The 17,352-nt window shown below is 35.4% G+C and overlaps 1 protein-coding gene across 1 annotated transcript; it reads right to left on the bottom strand.

Moving 5' to 3' along the window:
• Positions 1 to 4,492: 4,492 nt before the first annotated feature.
• On the bottom strand, positions 4,493 to 16,543 carry LOC147004136 (uncharacterized). The gene is given in 5 exon segments (XM_085838643.1): positions 4,493 to 4,528; positions 4,531 to 6,242; positions 7,826 to 7,952; positions 11,203 to 11,304; positions 16,467 to 16,543. Coding segments are annotated over 4 exon segments (1,947 nt in total). The 5' UTR covers positions 11,275 to 11,304; positions 16,467 to 16,543.
• Positions 16,544 to 17,352: the final 809 nt, after the last annotated feature.

Genomic DNA, 17,352 nt, shown 5'->3' with positions numbered 1-17,352 from the left:
ACAAAAACAAACAAACAAACAAAAAAAAAAAACAAAAAAAAAAACCTTGACACTATTACTGAAGCCATGTTGTGCTCAGAAAGAGCCTGACATGACTGTCCACTGACAGACTCTATCAGGAGCTTATTGACACTGTTGCCGATACGTAGAGGCAACCATTGAGCTGAAGTCCAGGAGTGTTTTGTTGTTTAAGCCATATTTATACAACCACAACTTAAAGACAGGTAAAACTGAAAAGAAATTGCTAAAATATTGCTTGAGATTCAATCAAAATTCAAATAGTCTTTAAGAGAATAATATTTAAAGACATCATGGGAATGCATAATCTCCATAATCTCCAATAATCTCGACTAGGAAAGTGATACAATAGAAGAGTTAGAAACCATGGATGGATGTGAATAATACCAGCTTTGTTCCAACCACCAGGGAAATATAACCATGATAAAAAAAATGAAAAAAAAAAAAAAAGACAAGTTCATCCTCTTAGAAATTACTCTGGAAATATCCACACAATAGGATAAATGAAAAATATCAGGACAAGTCAAGCATACCTAGTCAGCAATTTACCAACACAGTTAAGAAATGCCCAGTAGAATTTGAGGGTCAGAGTTCTTATGAGCAGCAGAGAAAGTTGTCTCAATCGTGGTGCAATGCCTTTCTGCCCACTAGCCTAGCAATTCCTTTGACCTGGGAGTTTCCATGACTTCTTGGTTCCAGTTCCTGCCACTGCTCTAGTGACTGAAAAAAATTCCTAAGGCCTAAACTGGCAACAGTGCAGATGAAGGGAATTTTTACATTGTTGTGAGACCCATGGCAGTGTGCTCTACTCCTAGTTCCACACCTTGCAGCTTGCAGACTCCTGACAAGGAGGGGATTCTGATCCCACTCCATTTCCTTCAGGCCCTCAGTTTCTCTGAGGAATCCTCCTGTTAAAAAAGCAGTTTCAATCAAGAAATGATTCTTCCCACCTACTCCTAATGTTTCCCATCCCCATGTTCTCCCACCAGTTGTCCTGCTGCTAAAGAGATATTTTCTTTCCATGCAAGGTACTGCCCTAGTCCTGCTGGGTTACTAAAATTGTAGCCACTGGAAGATCTTCTGGGAATGTCCATTAGTCTTCTGTAGTGTGGCTCTAATTGTGTATCTTACAATGCTCATCCACAAATAGTGAATGTTTCCAAATTTGGTGAGCCTGTTTTCTTGGTCTTCAAACATGATATTATTAATTTCCCTAAGCCAATGACTTTCATCTTTTTCAATCTGCACATGTCTTCCACATAATTCCAACAGTGAGTCTACCTGAACCTATGTTGTAAACCCTCACCATATTCTTGTTGTACCATAGACAAGAAGCAGGTGTATAAATGTTTATAGAATGAAGACAATCATATTGTATGAGGGGCAAAAGGTAAGTTGTGTATTTGCTGTGCACAATTTGGAACTTTACACTAACACTGGAAATATCTGAAGATTTGGGATAATGATCTCTAAGGCATCAGGCAGTGGGGCCTAGAATTATGCAACATAAGAAACTGGAATATCCAGAGATTGTCCAGGTGGTTGTAATTTCCTGACTGTTAAGGGCTATTTCAGAAGTCTAAATTTAAATTGCCTGGTGTGTGAGCATCAGCATCCCTGATGCAGCACTTGATAGAAAATACCAATGATCATTTGAAAACAAGGGCCTCTAAAGTGTCTATTAGTAGTTTGATCCTACTAAGGAAGAGGTCAACAATTTCCAATACTAAGAATAACATATTGTTATCACTAAGTTTCTCAAAAGTTGAGAATTTCCCTTATTTTTTTTAAATCAAGGAAAAATGTGTAGTGATATAGATTTGTTCAACAATTTCCACTACTGAGAATAACATAATGTTATCACGAAGTTTCTCACAAGTTGAAATTTGTCCTTATTATGTTTAGATCAAGGAAAATGTGTAGTGATAATAGATTTGTTCATTTTAACATATGACATTTTCTTAGATCCTAATTTTCTGAGTCTTCCTGAATTTACTATAAATGTTCTAATAAAATGCTTTTGCTTGGCATAAATATTTTTCATCTTTTTTCAGTATTTCCAAATGTATTTCCTGGAGGTTTGGATTTCTAAACTGTGCATGAGATTTTACCTCATCTACCATACAAAGGGTACTTCTTTTAAGATTTACAGATTCATGCTATTTGTATGGATAAACTCACATATGAAATAAAAAGGAGATTAATACCTTAATAGTGAGTTGTTGTATTTTTCTCCAAACTGTACATTCTAAGGTGTGTAAAATGTGAGCATCTCCTAAATGATTTAGGACAAGAATGGAAATCTTAGTCAGTCCTTGAGGTAGAGTGGAGTATGAAGGTTCAGAGTGGAGTATGAGGAACAATAGGACAGGACACCATAATGACTTGTTATACGTGTCCCTGGAGAGAGCTTTGGAGTTGTGCAGGGACATAGCACAGTTAGGATGGATATCCCTGAAAACTATGAAGCTATATTTTCATTTATTTTTGGTAGTATTTTATCTCATATTCCCTTGAGTCAAGAGAGAGAAAGAGAGAGAGAGAGAGAGAGAGAGAGAGAGAGAGAGAGAGAGAGAGAGAGAGAGTAGAGAGAGAGTGCAGACTTACTGTTGAGGTTCTAAATGCCTTTACATGTTTTTTGTTTCCTGTTTTGTTGTTTGGTTTTGTTTTTTGTTGTTGTCTTTGATTGTTTGTTTGTTTTAATAAACCTAGTACTGATCGCCCAGTAAGCCTGGAATATTGCATAGAATCTTCCGTTTTAAGTTAACACAAATCATCATCTCTAATACACTGTTGTTAAATTTTCTAATGCTAAACACTTATATACAATTCATATTATTCATATGTGGGTCAAGGTTGTTATGGACCAGCTGAAAATCACAAATATTAAGTTTAAGTTACAGGTTTACAGAAAATATTCATGACTTCAGCAAATACTTTATGAGAAATAGTTCCAGCAATGATGCAACATTTATTCATCTAATTATCGTAAGTGCAAACTGAAAACAGTCAAGTCAACCTTATTAAAATATTCAGCTTTATTTACAGGGCAATGAGGAAGGAGATGTTGACAGAGCATAAGGGACTCATAGTCAGTTACTATCCTGAAACGTGAAACCAATAAATCATTTGTCACATTGACGTGATAAGAATAATGAATACTGGATACTCAAAGCACACTTCACATCTGTAGGTATATTATAGGATTAAGAACATGCAGTCTTTGGTGGCTCAGATTGTCAAATATACTATCAAGTATAATTTGTGTCAATTTCTTCATTTGAATTAAATATACAACATGCTGCCAGTTTTATTAGACATTTTGAAGGCAATAGTACACTCTTTATTTAGTTTCCTTTTGGAATGGATCATTTCTATCTCCATGAATTGTTGCACAACATCATATTCTTCTGGCTTTCACACCTGACTTCATCATATAATATTTGAGGGTGAACAAGTAAAAGTTTAATGAAAATGTTTCTTCATTATCATATATTCAGTTACTGCCAGCTTAATAATTGACATTATCTAAGATTTGAACATTGCATGAAGGTTTTCAAATTCATAATATTTCTCTAGTGTGGAGCACTAACTGTTGAAAAGAATATTACCCATGTGAAACATATGCCACATTTCCCCAGGAGAACTATTTTTCCCATAAAATTTTTTTTACATATTTTTTCTGCACTGAAATGAAGTCAAAGATATTTCAGCATTTATTTTATTTGTTAAGATTCTTGCCTATATACATTATCTGTTACATTCTAAGAGATAGGCCAAAATAAAGGATTCAAACAGTCAATGTATTTGAAAAATTTCCCTTTTGGAAGAATTCTCCAATGAATTTTAAGATGATATTTCTTGTTAAAGGATTATCTCATTCATTTCATTTATAATGTTGCTCTACTGTTTGAAATATCTGTTGATTTGTCAGACTGATGTTGTGGGTACTGCATTTATCACGTACAAAGTACTTGTAAGGTTTTTTTAAAAATTTATAAATTATCTGATTAATTCTCAGTCTGCCTTTATTAGTAAAGCATTTATCACATTCACTGCATTTTTGTAAGTTTTCTCTACTGTATGAATTCTCTGATGCATTCTCAGACTCAGTTTGTGGGAAAATCATTTGTCACATTGACTGCATTTGTAAGGTTTCTTTAATGTATGAATTCTGTGATTAAAAACAAGATAGGATTTCTGGGCAAAACATTTGTCACATTCAATACATTTGTAAGAATTCTCCCCTGTATGAGTTCTCTGATGCCTTCTCAGATTGACTTTCTCAGTAAAGCATTTGTCACATTCACTACATTTGTAAGGTTTCTCTCCTGTATGAATTCTCTGATGAGTACTAAGATGTGATTTTCAGGTAAATCATTTGTCACATTCATTACATTTGTAAGGTTTCTCTCCTGTATGAATTCTCTGATGCCTTCTCAGACTGTGTTTGTCAGTAAAGCATTTGTCGCATTCATTGCATTTGTAAGGTTTCTCTCCTGAATGAATTTTCTGATGAATACTAAAACGGCATTGTTGGGTAAAGCATTTGTCACATTCACTGCATTTGTACGGTTTCTCTCCTGTATGAATTCTCTGATGAATACTGAGATATGATTTTCGGGTAAAGCATTTGTCACATTCACTGCATTTATAAGGTTTCTCTCCTGTATGAATTCTATGATGAACTCTCAGACTGCTTTTGTCAGTAAAGCATTTGTCGCATTCACTACATTTGTAAGGTTTCTCTCCTGAATGAATTCTATGATGAATACTAAGATGGGATGGTTGGGTAAACCATTTGTCACACTCACTGCATTTGTACGGTTTCTCTCCTGTATGAATTCTCTGATGAACTCTCAGACTGCCTTTGTCAGTAAAGCATTTGTCACACTCACTGCATTTGTACGGTTTCTCTCCTGTATGAATTCTCTGATGAGCTCTCAGATAGCCTTTGTCAGTAAAGCATTTGTCGCATTCACTACATTTGTAAGGTTTCTCTCCTGAATGAATTCTATGATGAACTCTCAGACTGCTTTTGTCAGTAAAGCATTTGTCGCATTCACTACATTTGTAAGGTTTCTCTCCTGAATGAATTCTATGATGAATACTAAGATGGGATGGTTGGGTAAAGCATTTGTCACACTCACTGAATTTGTACGGTTTCTCTCCTGTATGAATTCTCTGATGAACTCTCAGATAGCCTTTGTCAGTAAAGCATTTGTCGCATTCACTACATTTGTAAGGTTTCTCTCCTGAATGAATTCTACGATGAATACTAAGAGGGGATGGTTGGGTAAAGCATTTGTCACACTCACTGCATTTGTACGGTTTCTCTCCTGTATGAATTCTCTGATGAACTCTCAGACTGCCTTTGTCAGTAAAGCATTTGTCACACTCACTGCATTTGTAAGGTTTCTCTCCTGTATGAATTCTCTGATGAGCTCTCAGATAGCCTTTGTCAGTAAAGCATTTGTCACACTCACTGCATTTGTACGGTTTCTCTCCTGTATGAATTCTCTGATGAACTCTCAGACTGCGTTTGTGAGTAAAGCATTTGTCACACTCACTGCATTTGTATGGTTTCTCTCCTGTATGAATTCTCTGATGAACTCTCAGACTGCCTTTGTCAGTAAAGCATTTGTCGCATTCACTACATTTGTAAGGTTTCTCTCCTGAATGAATTCTACGATGAATACTAAGATGGGATGGTTGGGTAAAGCATTTGTCACTTTCACTATATTTGTAAGATTTCTTTCCTGGATAAATTCTGTGCTGACTTTGAAGACTGACACTCTGAGTAAAGCATTTGTCAAATTCACCACAAGTGTAAGTGTTCATTTCACTTTTGTTTTGTCTCACAACGGGTTTATTTTTAGAAACCAAAACCTCATCAAGATTTTTATTTCTGTTGTGTTCTTTCTTCTCTATGTGGGTTCCTTGATTGAGACTAATGATAGAAGACACCTTTAAACCGTTTACACAGTCTTTATATGTGCAAACTTCTTTAGTGGTCCCAGTTTTATGTCTTTTTAGGTTTGAGGATTGGAGAGTGGCATCTCTTTGGTTAGTGTTATAAGGTGTACTTTCAGAGGATTCATGAATCACATTTCTAAGCTCATTACATTTAGAAAACTTCTTTCGGATATGCCCATGCTCATTGACAATGTGCTGTATGTCTTGATCCAAGACTGACTCATTTTTTCCACAGATGCGTTGATTTTCTGAAAAAAGTGGGAATTAGGGATAATAGGGATTACTTATATGAGGAGTTAGTATGATTCAATAATCAGTGTTCTAATGTATTCATACTCTCAAGAGAGGTTTCTCCTTTTTTTTTTTTTTTAATCATTGCATGGATCCTCAGATGTACCTCAAATCTGATCTATATCAAATGTCAAGAATTGATAATAGTCTTCTAAGTGTTACTTTAAAATGGTAACAGCAACCCATATAAAAAAGGTTAACGCAGAATTGCTCCTATGTAAAGGAAATGCAGGGGTAAAGAGTGGAGCAGAGACTGAAGGAAAGGCCATCCAGAGACTGCCCCACCTGGGGATCAATCCCATCTATAGACATCAAACACTGATATTATGGCTGATGCCGTAAAATGCTTCTTAACTGAAACGTGATATAGCTGACTCCTGGAGAGGCTCTGCCAGAACCTGACCAAAATAAATGCAGATGCTTGCAGCCAACCATCAGATGGAGCAGAGTGACCCCAAAGTAAAGTTATGTGAAGGACTGAAGGAGCTGAAGGTGTTTAGAACCTCATAGAAAGAACAACAATATCAACCAACCAGATACCCCAAAGCACTCAAGAACTAAACAACCTACCAAAGACTACACATGGAGTGGCCAATGGCTCCAGCAGCTTACATAATACAGCATCGCCTTATCTGTCATCAATTGGAAGAGAGGCCTTTGGACCTCTGAAGGCTAGATGCCCCAGCATAGAAGAATCCTAGGGCAGTGAAGCTGTTGTGGATGGGTGAAGCACCCTCATACAAGCATGGAGTAGGGTGGATAGAATAAGTGGTTTGTAGAAGGGGAACTGCAAGGGGTATATCATTTGTAATGTAATAATTAAAATAACATTTAAGAAAAAAATATTGTACTTTGCAGAAACTAGGATATGTAAGTGATCCATCTGTAATGAAATGTCAGAAAGTAGATCTCTGAACAATACAGCTCTAATTTTAAAGTTACAATAGGTTTCAGAGTGATACTTTATAGCTTTGGTCAGGTATGAATTTATGATGCAAATGAAATTGTCCTTAGAAACCACTATATAGTTCTGTTTCAACATCCAAAATGTTAGGATAAAGATCCGGTTGTCCCAGAACAAAACACAGAGACCAAATGTCAAACAGATAATAATAATAATAATAATAATAATAATAATAATAATAATAATAAAATCTCCACACAAACAATATATCCACTTGAAATCTTGTGCATTTTTTAAAATCATAAGTAAGAGAATAGTTTAAAGCAGTGGTAAGAATAAAATACTCCAATTATTATATGTATAAAAATACAATTCCTTATTCTGATTGCTTAATTTTTCTTGAAAGTGAAAGTCTTGACTGGAGCTAGATAAGTGGGGAGGAGAGACCTCAGAGAATAGAGCACTGGTTACTTTCCCAAAGTAATCAGAGAAATGTAAATGAAACAATGAAAATTATGATTTTTACTATAATTTCCCTCATTTGGGGGTCTCTAGATATTTCAGAGAGTTTATATAAACACAAAGTAGGAAAATTCAAAGAAAGAATCAGGAATTCAACAAGAAGTGCATTCTTACCCACAAATAACAGATTGTTGTAATTCTCCAACATTACTTCCATGTACAATGTCCTCTGAGCTAAATTGAGACATTCCCATTCCTCCAATGAAAAGTTCAAAGCCACGTCGTTGAAGGTTAACAGATCCTGTAACAGAAAACTTCTTAGGTGCTATGGACAAAATTGCTTTCGTATGTTAAAAAGGAACTAATTAAGATACACCTTGTGATATAAATGAGGCAAGAAGATATTGATCGACAAATGTATTCTAAAAGTTTATGGAGTTGTGTCTGAAGATATGAATTATTGCGTTACCACAGACAACCTATAGAATGATTTAGCGTACTGCTTGCATTAAAAAAGGCTCTCATATTCTTCAATTTTCTTTGGTTACTGAGACCTTAGTGGCAGCAAATGAAAGGTTTGCTACCATAACCTTGTTCAAAAGTATTGTGGGCAGTTTGGAATGTATCATATCTTTTCAAGTCCTCTATTATGAAATTTGTTTCCCGGGCTGGTGAGATGGTTCAGTGGGTAAGAGCACCCGACTGCTCTTCCAAAGGTTCAGAGTTCAAATCCCAGCAACCACATGGTGGATCACAACCATCCGTAACGAGATCTGACTCCCTCTTCTGGAGTGTCTGAAGACAGCTACAGTGTACTTACATATAATAAATAAATAAATAAATAAATAAATAAATGAATAAATAAATCTTAAAAAAAAAAAGAAATTTGTTTCCCAGCACTCACATGTCACTAAATAGTAGATGGTTAAAACCAATCCTTTAAAAATCCAGTGATCTCTACTGAGTACTACATAGCACATATGCATACATTCCGGCAAATGTAACCAACATATATTGAAGAAAAACAAACTTTAACTTTAATAACAGATAAATTCTATAATACTCATAGACTTTTTTAGATTTATCTTTCTCTGAGAATGATTGATATAACAATGTCAAAATCAGTAAACATTTACAGAATATAAGATGTACATTTGATGTCTAGATGCCATAATGTACATTTATAAAAGATAGGCTGATATAAAAAAGAATCATAGATCATCAATTATGATGACAAAAAACACGTTTTCAAATTTTACAATATCTACCTTTATCAAATATGGAGACTAGCTGAGTCCTTGTGCAGCTATGTCTTCCATGACTGTAGTATATCATATCTATTTGACAATCTGATGCCTAACTACAAAGCTACATCCTTTCTAGAGCAAACAGGTAGAATCAGAATATGAAATGCAGAATTAATGGATGGACTGAATGTCAGAGGTTTTGTGTTAAACAACATAAAACTGGAACAACAGAGCACTGAACATTCTGTATGACACAGAGAACCAAATGCTTTGGGAAGTTATTTTTGGAAAATATATTCAAAACCATAAAGTAGAAAAACTAGTATTTGTGAGCATTAAAATCACCTCATACTTTATCTAAGTTGGCATGAGCAATACACAGCATAACAATTTCATAACTGCCATATGGCCTTTCACTGAAGAATGATTAGTTATGGGTGTGTAAGCAAATGTCATAGGTGGCAATGCATTCCAATGAACTACAATCATTTTCTTTGCTCAAACTGTGTTTTCAAATTGATGAAGAATTATTCTAACTCTTCATGAATATTTAATAATTGATTCCTCATGGTATCACCTTAACTGAAATTTTTAATCCCCCAATTTTAACTTTCTTTTCGTCAGAATTTGACCATTTGTGTATCAGAATTTGAGATTGCATAGAGAAGTATGATTTACATTTCTTGCTTTGTTTATCAAAAACTAAAATACACAGGTTATATACTGTCTATTGTACAAATGAGCCTCAAATTATAAACCTAGGGCATGAAAAAAAAATATCAAGATGTAAAGGTACTTGCTGTTTCTGTATAGAAACCTAATTTAATTCTCTCTCTCTCTCTCTCTTTATATATATATATATATATATATATATATGTTTTGATTTTTCGAGACAGGGTTTCTCTGTGTAGCCCTGGATGTCCTGGAACTCACTCTGTAGACCAGGCTGGCCTCAAACTCAGAAATTCACCTGCCTCTGCCTCCCAAGTGCTGGGATTAAAGGCGTGCGCCACCACGCCCGGCTCTCTCAAAATATATTGCAGCTCAGTTATACCTGACTTCAGTCTCCAAGGTTTGGTGCTGAACTCAATGTTTTACGGGCAGAATGTGCAATTCTATACACAAAAACATTCAGATGAACATGTATATACCTACAGAAAATAGTATTGCAATAAAAATAGAAACATTGCCACAGCCCTTCAGCTTTCCCTATGTAATGCATTGCTTGGCTGAAGAGGAATAACATAGGGTATATCAACCTGTCTTCCTTCTAAAGAAAAGGAAACAAAAAATAGAAAGGACATTCACTTACACTTGAAAATTGATGGTTTATGCACAGCACCAAGGCTATCCTCTCTAGAAAAATGTTTCAAATGTATTTCATGTGATGAAATACAAAGGTGAAGACCCCAGGACTTACACTACTTCTAAGGACTGGTACAAAAACAAAAGGAAAAAAAAACATGTCACAGGCACAGTATCTCTCTTGAGTCCAATTTTGGATGTCAACACTAAAATGATTACTGTGTGACTTAAAATGTTAAAAAGAATTGTCAGAATACTGAAATCTGCATCAGCTCAAATTACATCAATGGAAAAAGAAAGACAATTTTCTTCCATCATCTGTGTTTCTAGGGAGCTAATTCATTTACTATTAAGATTCAAGACAGCTGGACTTGGTGGCGCAGGCCTTTAACCCCAGCACTCGGGAGGCAGAGGCAGGCAGATCTCTGAGTACGAGGCCAGCCTGGTCTACGGAGTGAGTTCCAGGACAGCCAGGGCAATACAGAAAAACCCTATCTTGAAAAAAAAAAAAAAAGAAAATTCAAGACGGTGGGCCTCATATAATTTTATGCGACTACAAATTCTACTCTTCCATATATTGCTTAGTGATGTGAGTTTCTACATATTTACATATCCACATTCATAAGCTTGTGTCTGAAAACCTGACCATTCCTGTATTGCAATTTATGTGGGACAAGAGACTTTACTTCCAGACTAATATAACTTTATCCAACGTAGGAAATAGTCATCAATATATTTTTTGAGCATCATTTCCAATAGATGCTCTTTGAGACATGCAGTTTGATCGTAATTATATGTCTTCACAGTATAAAAACCAGTGAAAATATAAACCTATTATATACGTGAGAAACCAAATACTTAAATTTTCATTATCACTCAAGAAAATGAAGAGCATAGAAAATAATCCCCTTAGATAATATTCAACATACAGATAATAAAATTCTTGAATGTTCTTAATGTAAAAGGGATTTTAAAAAGATATGACGACAGGATACTGACCTGTGGAAGGTTTACCAGAGAGGCACTCATTCTTTTAGTTCTTCTCCCAGATCCTTGGTGAGGAGCAAACATTCAAATTCTTCTTAAATTTCACATCAAGGACTAAATAATGAAATAAATTAAATGCCATTAGAGACCATGCTAAACCACATTAAAAAAATAAAGCAAAGTAATACCAGGGCTCTTGCCAATGTTTCTACCGACATGATACATTTTGACTGATAAAGAATATGAGTATAATCTGAGGATGATTTCTAATTTCAGGAGTCGTCAGGCACAAACACAGCACATGGATACCTGCTATAAAGTACTGATACTCAGGGTTATTAGTGAAAACTTATATTTCGGGACTAGAGTCAAAGACTAAGGGCTAGTAGATGCCAATTAATGAGAATTGATGAGGAAAATTAGGATTTCTTAGAAAAAAACTTTCTAGGTAGTGACACTAGGCCACGTAATAGGAAATGTTGACACCCAGGTCCTAAGTGTTTCTTCAAACACTGCATGAAAACTAAATAGATGTATCACAGAATTCACAAGTTGATTTAGAAAATCCCACAATAATCTTGCAAAGAGACTAAACTATTGCAGAAGACAGAAAAGGGGGTATATTGTACAGTCATCACAAAAAGCTGGCTTTATTTGGTTCCAAAACAAATGATCATAAAATATGTACAAAGGAAAAAGTAACAGTCAAGGTGCATCAATGTCCATGGAAAAAAGAATCTTTCGGGTGGATGCAGAAAGTGAACTCTACTTGATTTCATGCCAGAGATGCAAGACTATTCCAACAGGCATAAACAAAACAAGTCATAGCACAATGTATGTACAGTGAGAGAAGGCTCGTAACCATGACGATACAGTTACAAAAAGCCTGGGGGAAAATATCACAGTGGATCACCTTGAAAGCTCTGGGTATTGTGAGAACAAAAGGAATATTCCTCAGTCTAAGGAAGATAATAGCCAACATCCTACATCTCTCGCTACAAAAGATAAAGACAGCTGTCATCATTCTACTCCTTTTTTCAGAAAAGAGACCAGGATGTGCAAAGCCACCACACTACCTTTTCACAGTGCAGTAGTGCTTACAAATAATACCTGGAAGATTTTCAATGTGTCAAATAAGGATACAGAGAAGGTACGTTTTCTCAAATTACAAGAAACATAATTCTTCAACTCAAGAACTACAAATATTTAAAGAGAACACTTCAATCTGATAATACACTTAATAAGCTACTGAAAATACAAGAAAATATCACTTGGCTTTATATTTTCATGGAGGATAATCTGATATATCAGGAGACTCCTCATTGTCTAAAAAGGACTTGGACATGCTGCTGTGGCATGCAACCTAATAAAAGACCTCTCTTGTCTGCTAGGTGTAAGGAGTCATCATTCGCTCTCCCTACACGCTGATCTTTGTGCTGAAATACCAATCTGTCTGGCAATGTATATCTACCAGTGTACCCATGGTTTTAAATGCTTCCTCCATGAAGTCATGAGGAAAATACAGCTTCTACGTTAAAACTTGAAACTGACATTTCCTCAAATACACACCTTTTTCTGAATAGGCATAATTCTTCACTTTTTAGCCTTCCAGATAACTTTACTATGACTTGTTACATCAAATATTTTTAAAGCAGACAAAGGTCAAATAGCTATATGAGGTGGTCACACAAGGCCATAACATTCTCATCTAGTGTTCATGAGGAATGTCTCTATGCATTTGGTTTCTTCAGCTCCCAGATGTACCCCCAGCTATTGTCACATCTACGTGATATAACCATGTGCATCTTATTCCAGTTGTCTTGTCCTATCCCTTATCACCAAAATAGGCTACATTGTGATACCATACAGTAGTAATAAATACTTACTCATTGATTAAATCCCTTAACACCAAAATACGCTACATTGTGATACCATACAGTAGTAATAAATACTTACTGATTAAAATCAATGGAGCAGGGAATTATATTTTTTCAAGCCCTGAATGAAAACACCTGCAAAATCTGTTACTTTCTGGAAAAGTGGCTACTCATATTGACAGTGTTTAAGGAACATATGAATGTAGTAAATTATTAAGACTAGTTCTTAAGTCAGCTATCTTAGATAATAAATATATGAAAATATGAACAAAGGAAGTAGATAATGAAGTTTGTATGAAGGCAGAAGAAATAAGAGAGTTCTTGTGAGGAATAAATCAATATAAGAGAACTCATGTACAACACAGGAAAACTATGTACCACAGAAGTAACAGAGAACAATGTGAAACATATATACTACCCACAATACAAGAAAAATGTTTTAGAGTAAAGTCCTAAGGAATAAAATCTCAGAAATATCATTACTTCATCCAGCAATCTTCTGAAAACTTCACTATAAAATCCATATTACAAGTCATATTAGATGAAACATATCTATATAATGGAGAGTATTAATTGTGAATCCTGGTTTTCTGTTCAAGAAAAAGAAACTGTGCAGAACCAAACAGACAGCATAACAAGACAAAGGTTCACAGTCTTCTCAATTGAACTTAATATATTTCTAATCTACCTACAGGGGATGGAGTGAGGATTACTGTTTAGGAGCACTGTGTCTTCTTCCAGGTGACGGGAGTCTCATAACAACACACAAATGGCAGCTCTCAAGCCAGAGTATTCAATGCCTTCTTCCATACTCTGCAGACCCAGCCCCTGTGTGATTCACCAACATGCATGCAGACTAATCACTCATATACATGAAAGAACAAGAAAACAAAACAAATGAAAACAAGACAACTAGCTATAGACATTTGAGAAACACAAAGAAAACAGAAACAACAGAAAAGGAAGAAATTTAATTTAAACTTTTCAATAATGGTGTGATTGCATAAATAAACAAAATGCACAAGCAGAATCTTTGTTCTTGGCAAATTCTTTTGATATTGAAGAACTCATGATTTAAAATTCTGAATTGCACATGGGAGGCAGAGGAAGGCAGATTTCTGAGTTTGAGGCCAGCCTGGTCTAGAAAGTGAGTTTCAGGACAGCCAGGGCTACACAGAGAAACCCTGTCTTGAAACAAACAAACAAGCAAAGAAAAGCGGGCATAGTGACTTTAATCCCAGCTCTCGGGAGGCAGAGGCAGGCAGATTTCTAAGTTCGAGGCAAGCATGGTCCACAAAGTGAGTTATAGCACAACCAGGGCTATACAGAGAAACTTTGTCTAGAAAAAAAAATTCTGAATCACTATATATATATATATATATATATATATATATATATATGTATGTATATGTATATATATACATATATATACACACACATATGAATCACTAAATATATACATATATATGTATACACATACATATGAATGATAATCTTCAGAAAGTACCTGCATTTTTAACAAAGTACAGGTCTCAGTAGATAAAGAGAAAAAAAAGAGAGAGAATGCTACAAACAATTTCCTAAGGATGATACAATTAAGACTGATATTTAGGTAGCATTTTAGGTTGGATAACATGAGACCCACTTCCAATCAGAGCTCAGTCAAAACTCTGAGGCATAGAGAAACTTTAAGTTCATGGTGACAGTATTTTACCCTGATCAGTTCCTGAATTAATCATGGAACAAAAATGAAAGGAACCTAACAACTTCCAAAAGGACATGCATGAAGAAATAAAACCATAGCTTCCTTGAAATCTTCTTTATATTTTCAGCATTTCACTGTAAGCTCTCTAACACAAAATTCATTCACAGACAGCCTGCACATATGAGCAAAGTTTGATAAGGAATCCTGGCAGTGAATACAAAACTGGGCACAGAGACTCTGGGTTTTATTCCCTGCACTCTGGAGACAGAGGCACAGCTTGTGGATACTGGAGGTTCCTTAGGAGAGACTCTTTTTTAAGTCCCTCAAGACTTTGAGGGCATGGGGACTCCACAAGCACAACCCAAAATGTCTGTGTTTAAGGTTATGTTTCATCTCTAACTCTGCCCAGACTAGGAAATTCAACAAACCAATTTTACACAGCACACCCAGACCTATTCTTCCCACTCAGCTCAAGCAGACTTCCAAATAGCTGCCAGGATGTTCAAGGCCTGTTCTACACCAACGCATGTTTGCTACCTGCATAGAACAGAACTGGACTTAGTAGGAAGCTGTAAAAAAGTTCCTGTCCACCATATTAGATTTTCAATGATTAACCATAACATCTCAGATGGATATCCCTGCCAACTGACCTAATGCCACACAGCAAAAGGAAACTTAGAGGCTGGAACTAAAGCAATTTGACAATGGTAATAGAACTTACCTACCCCAAATCAAAAATGCAATACCGTTGCTCATGACAAGAAGAATGATGAAACAAACTCAAGAGACAGAAGAAAAAATACAATTTGAACACCATTCAATGAGGTCAATGGACATAAAGAGGAAACAAGCACAGGAACTCAAAGAGGACAGGAATTAACTGAATGAAAGACAAGAGAAGTCCTGCAAGTGGCTAAGGAAATAATTTTGATAATGCAGGATGTTAACATTGCACCCAGTCATATAAACATCTAAGGAATCCTCAATATGAATGAAATGAGAAATGAACTCTAAGCAGGATGGTAACTCAATGGAGGGCCAATTCACAAAGATAGAGCATGCAGAAGACAAACATCAATGTTCCAATGGAAGCTGAAAGAGCTGCCTCACTCAGTCAATCAAGTAAGTCAGGTGACACAAATGAACAAAATTCTTGTTGCATGTTAGCAGAAATATTAAAAGATAAATGTTTGATTAAAGCCTAATACAGTGGGGAAGGTCTTTCATCCTAGCACTCAGGGTGCTCAGGCAGGCAAATTTATGTGAGCTAGAAGCCATTCTTGTCTCTATATCAGGATACATGAGAGTCAAGTCTGAAGAGTGAGACTCTGTCTCACAAACAAACAAACTAACTAACTAACCAAACAGGAAACCCAAACGAGAAATTAAAGTTATATTTACTATGTTGATATCAAAACTGGCTAAAATGTGAGAGGATGTTAGAAGACTGCTGATATAGTTCTGAATGAATATGTCTCACTTTTGAAGTTGGAACCCCAATTGGTCACAATGTTTTCAAAAATTTAGTTGTGGAACCTTAGTGAATAAAGAATGACACTGGTGGTAGGGTCTGAGAAAAAGAATAGACCAAAGCCATCTTAGTTCTCTCTTCCTCCTTAATGACTGGAGGTGAGGATGTGATCTCTCAGCTGTCTATTTCAAAAACATGGTTATTTGCTGTCAGGCCTTCTTACCATGGTGGATAGTTATCCTCTGGAAGCATTACCCAACGTGGTCTTTTTCTTCAATTACTTTCCTTGATCATGGTGCTTTAGGAAAGCAGCAGATGAAAATATAGAAAAACATATTATGATTGGATTTAAGGTTCCCTTTTAGAGGAAAAAACAAATCATGTCATATTCTGAAAGCTAATCAAGAACAGAATATATGTTAGGTCATAAGAATTATAAGGCCATTTTAAGAAATGATATCTAAAATCATCATAATCTATATTGTGTCTCTACTTTTAGTGAAAAGTAGGTGACATAATGGCCTCACATTCAGCAAATATTGAGATATAATAAAGTACACATTTGAGGTCTGGATGCAGGAATATTTTTAAGAACACTTAATAGACATCTTTAAGAACACTTTTTTAATAACAATATTGATCACAGTATCACATCTCAGATCATAAATGATGGTGACTAAAAATATCTACAACTGTCAGCTTTGATCAAATGTGGACCCTGTATCTATCCTGTATGCAGTTGGGTGTCAACAGTCAGACTCTAGTCTCAAATGCTCAGTTGAGATTTGAAGGCCTATATACAATGCTGTATCCTTTCTAGACCAAAGAAATAGAGTATGGGGGTCAAAATTCAAGGATTACTTAAAAGAAATAATTTTCTTTCTATCTAAGCAGATAAAAACTGTAAAATCAGAGTATAAAATGGCCATTAGAAGCAAGACATAGAATAATATACCTTGTGATACAATTCCATAAGCATATTTTCATGAAGAATTGAAATATGTATTGAAGAATTAATTTGAGAATATTTAGTGAAATAAATAAAAATATTAAGCCGGTCATGGTGGCTCATGCCTTTAATTTCAGCACTCAGGAGGCAGAGGCAGGAG

This window comes from Mus caroli, unplaced genomic scaffold (assembly GCF_978045245.1).
Source record: "Mus caroli unplaced genomic scaffold, Mus_caroli_1 scaffold_6, whole genome shotgun sequence".
NCBI classification, from domain to species: Eukaryota; Metazoa; Chordata; class Mammalia; order Rodentia; family Muridae; genus Mus; species Mus caroli.
Note: the sequence above shows the minus strand (reverse complement) of the source record. Positions and strands in the feature narration are given on the sequence as shown.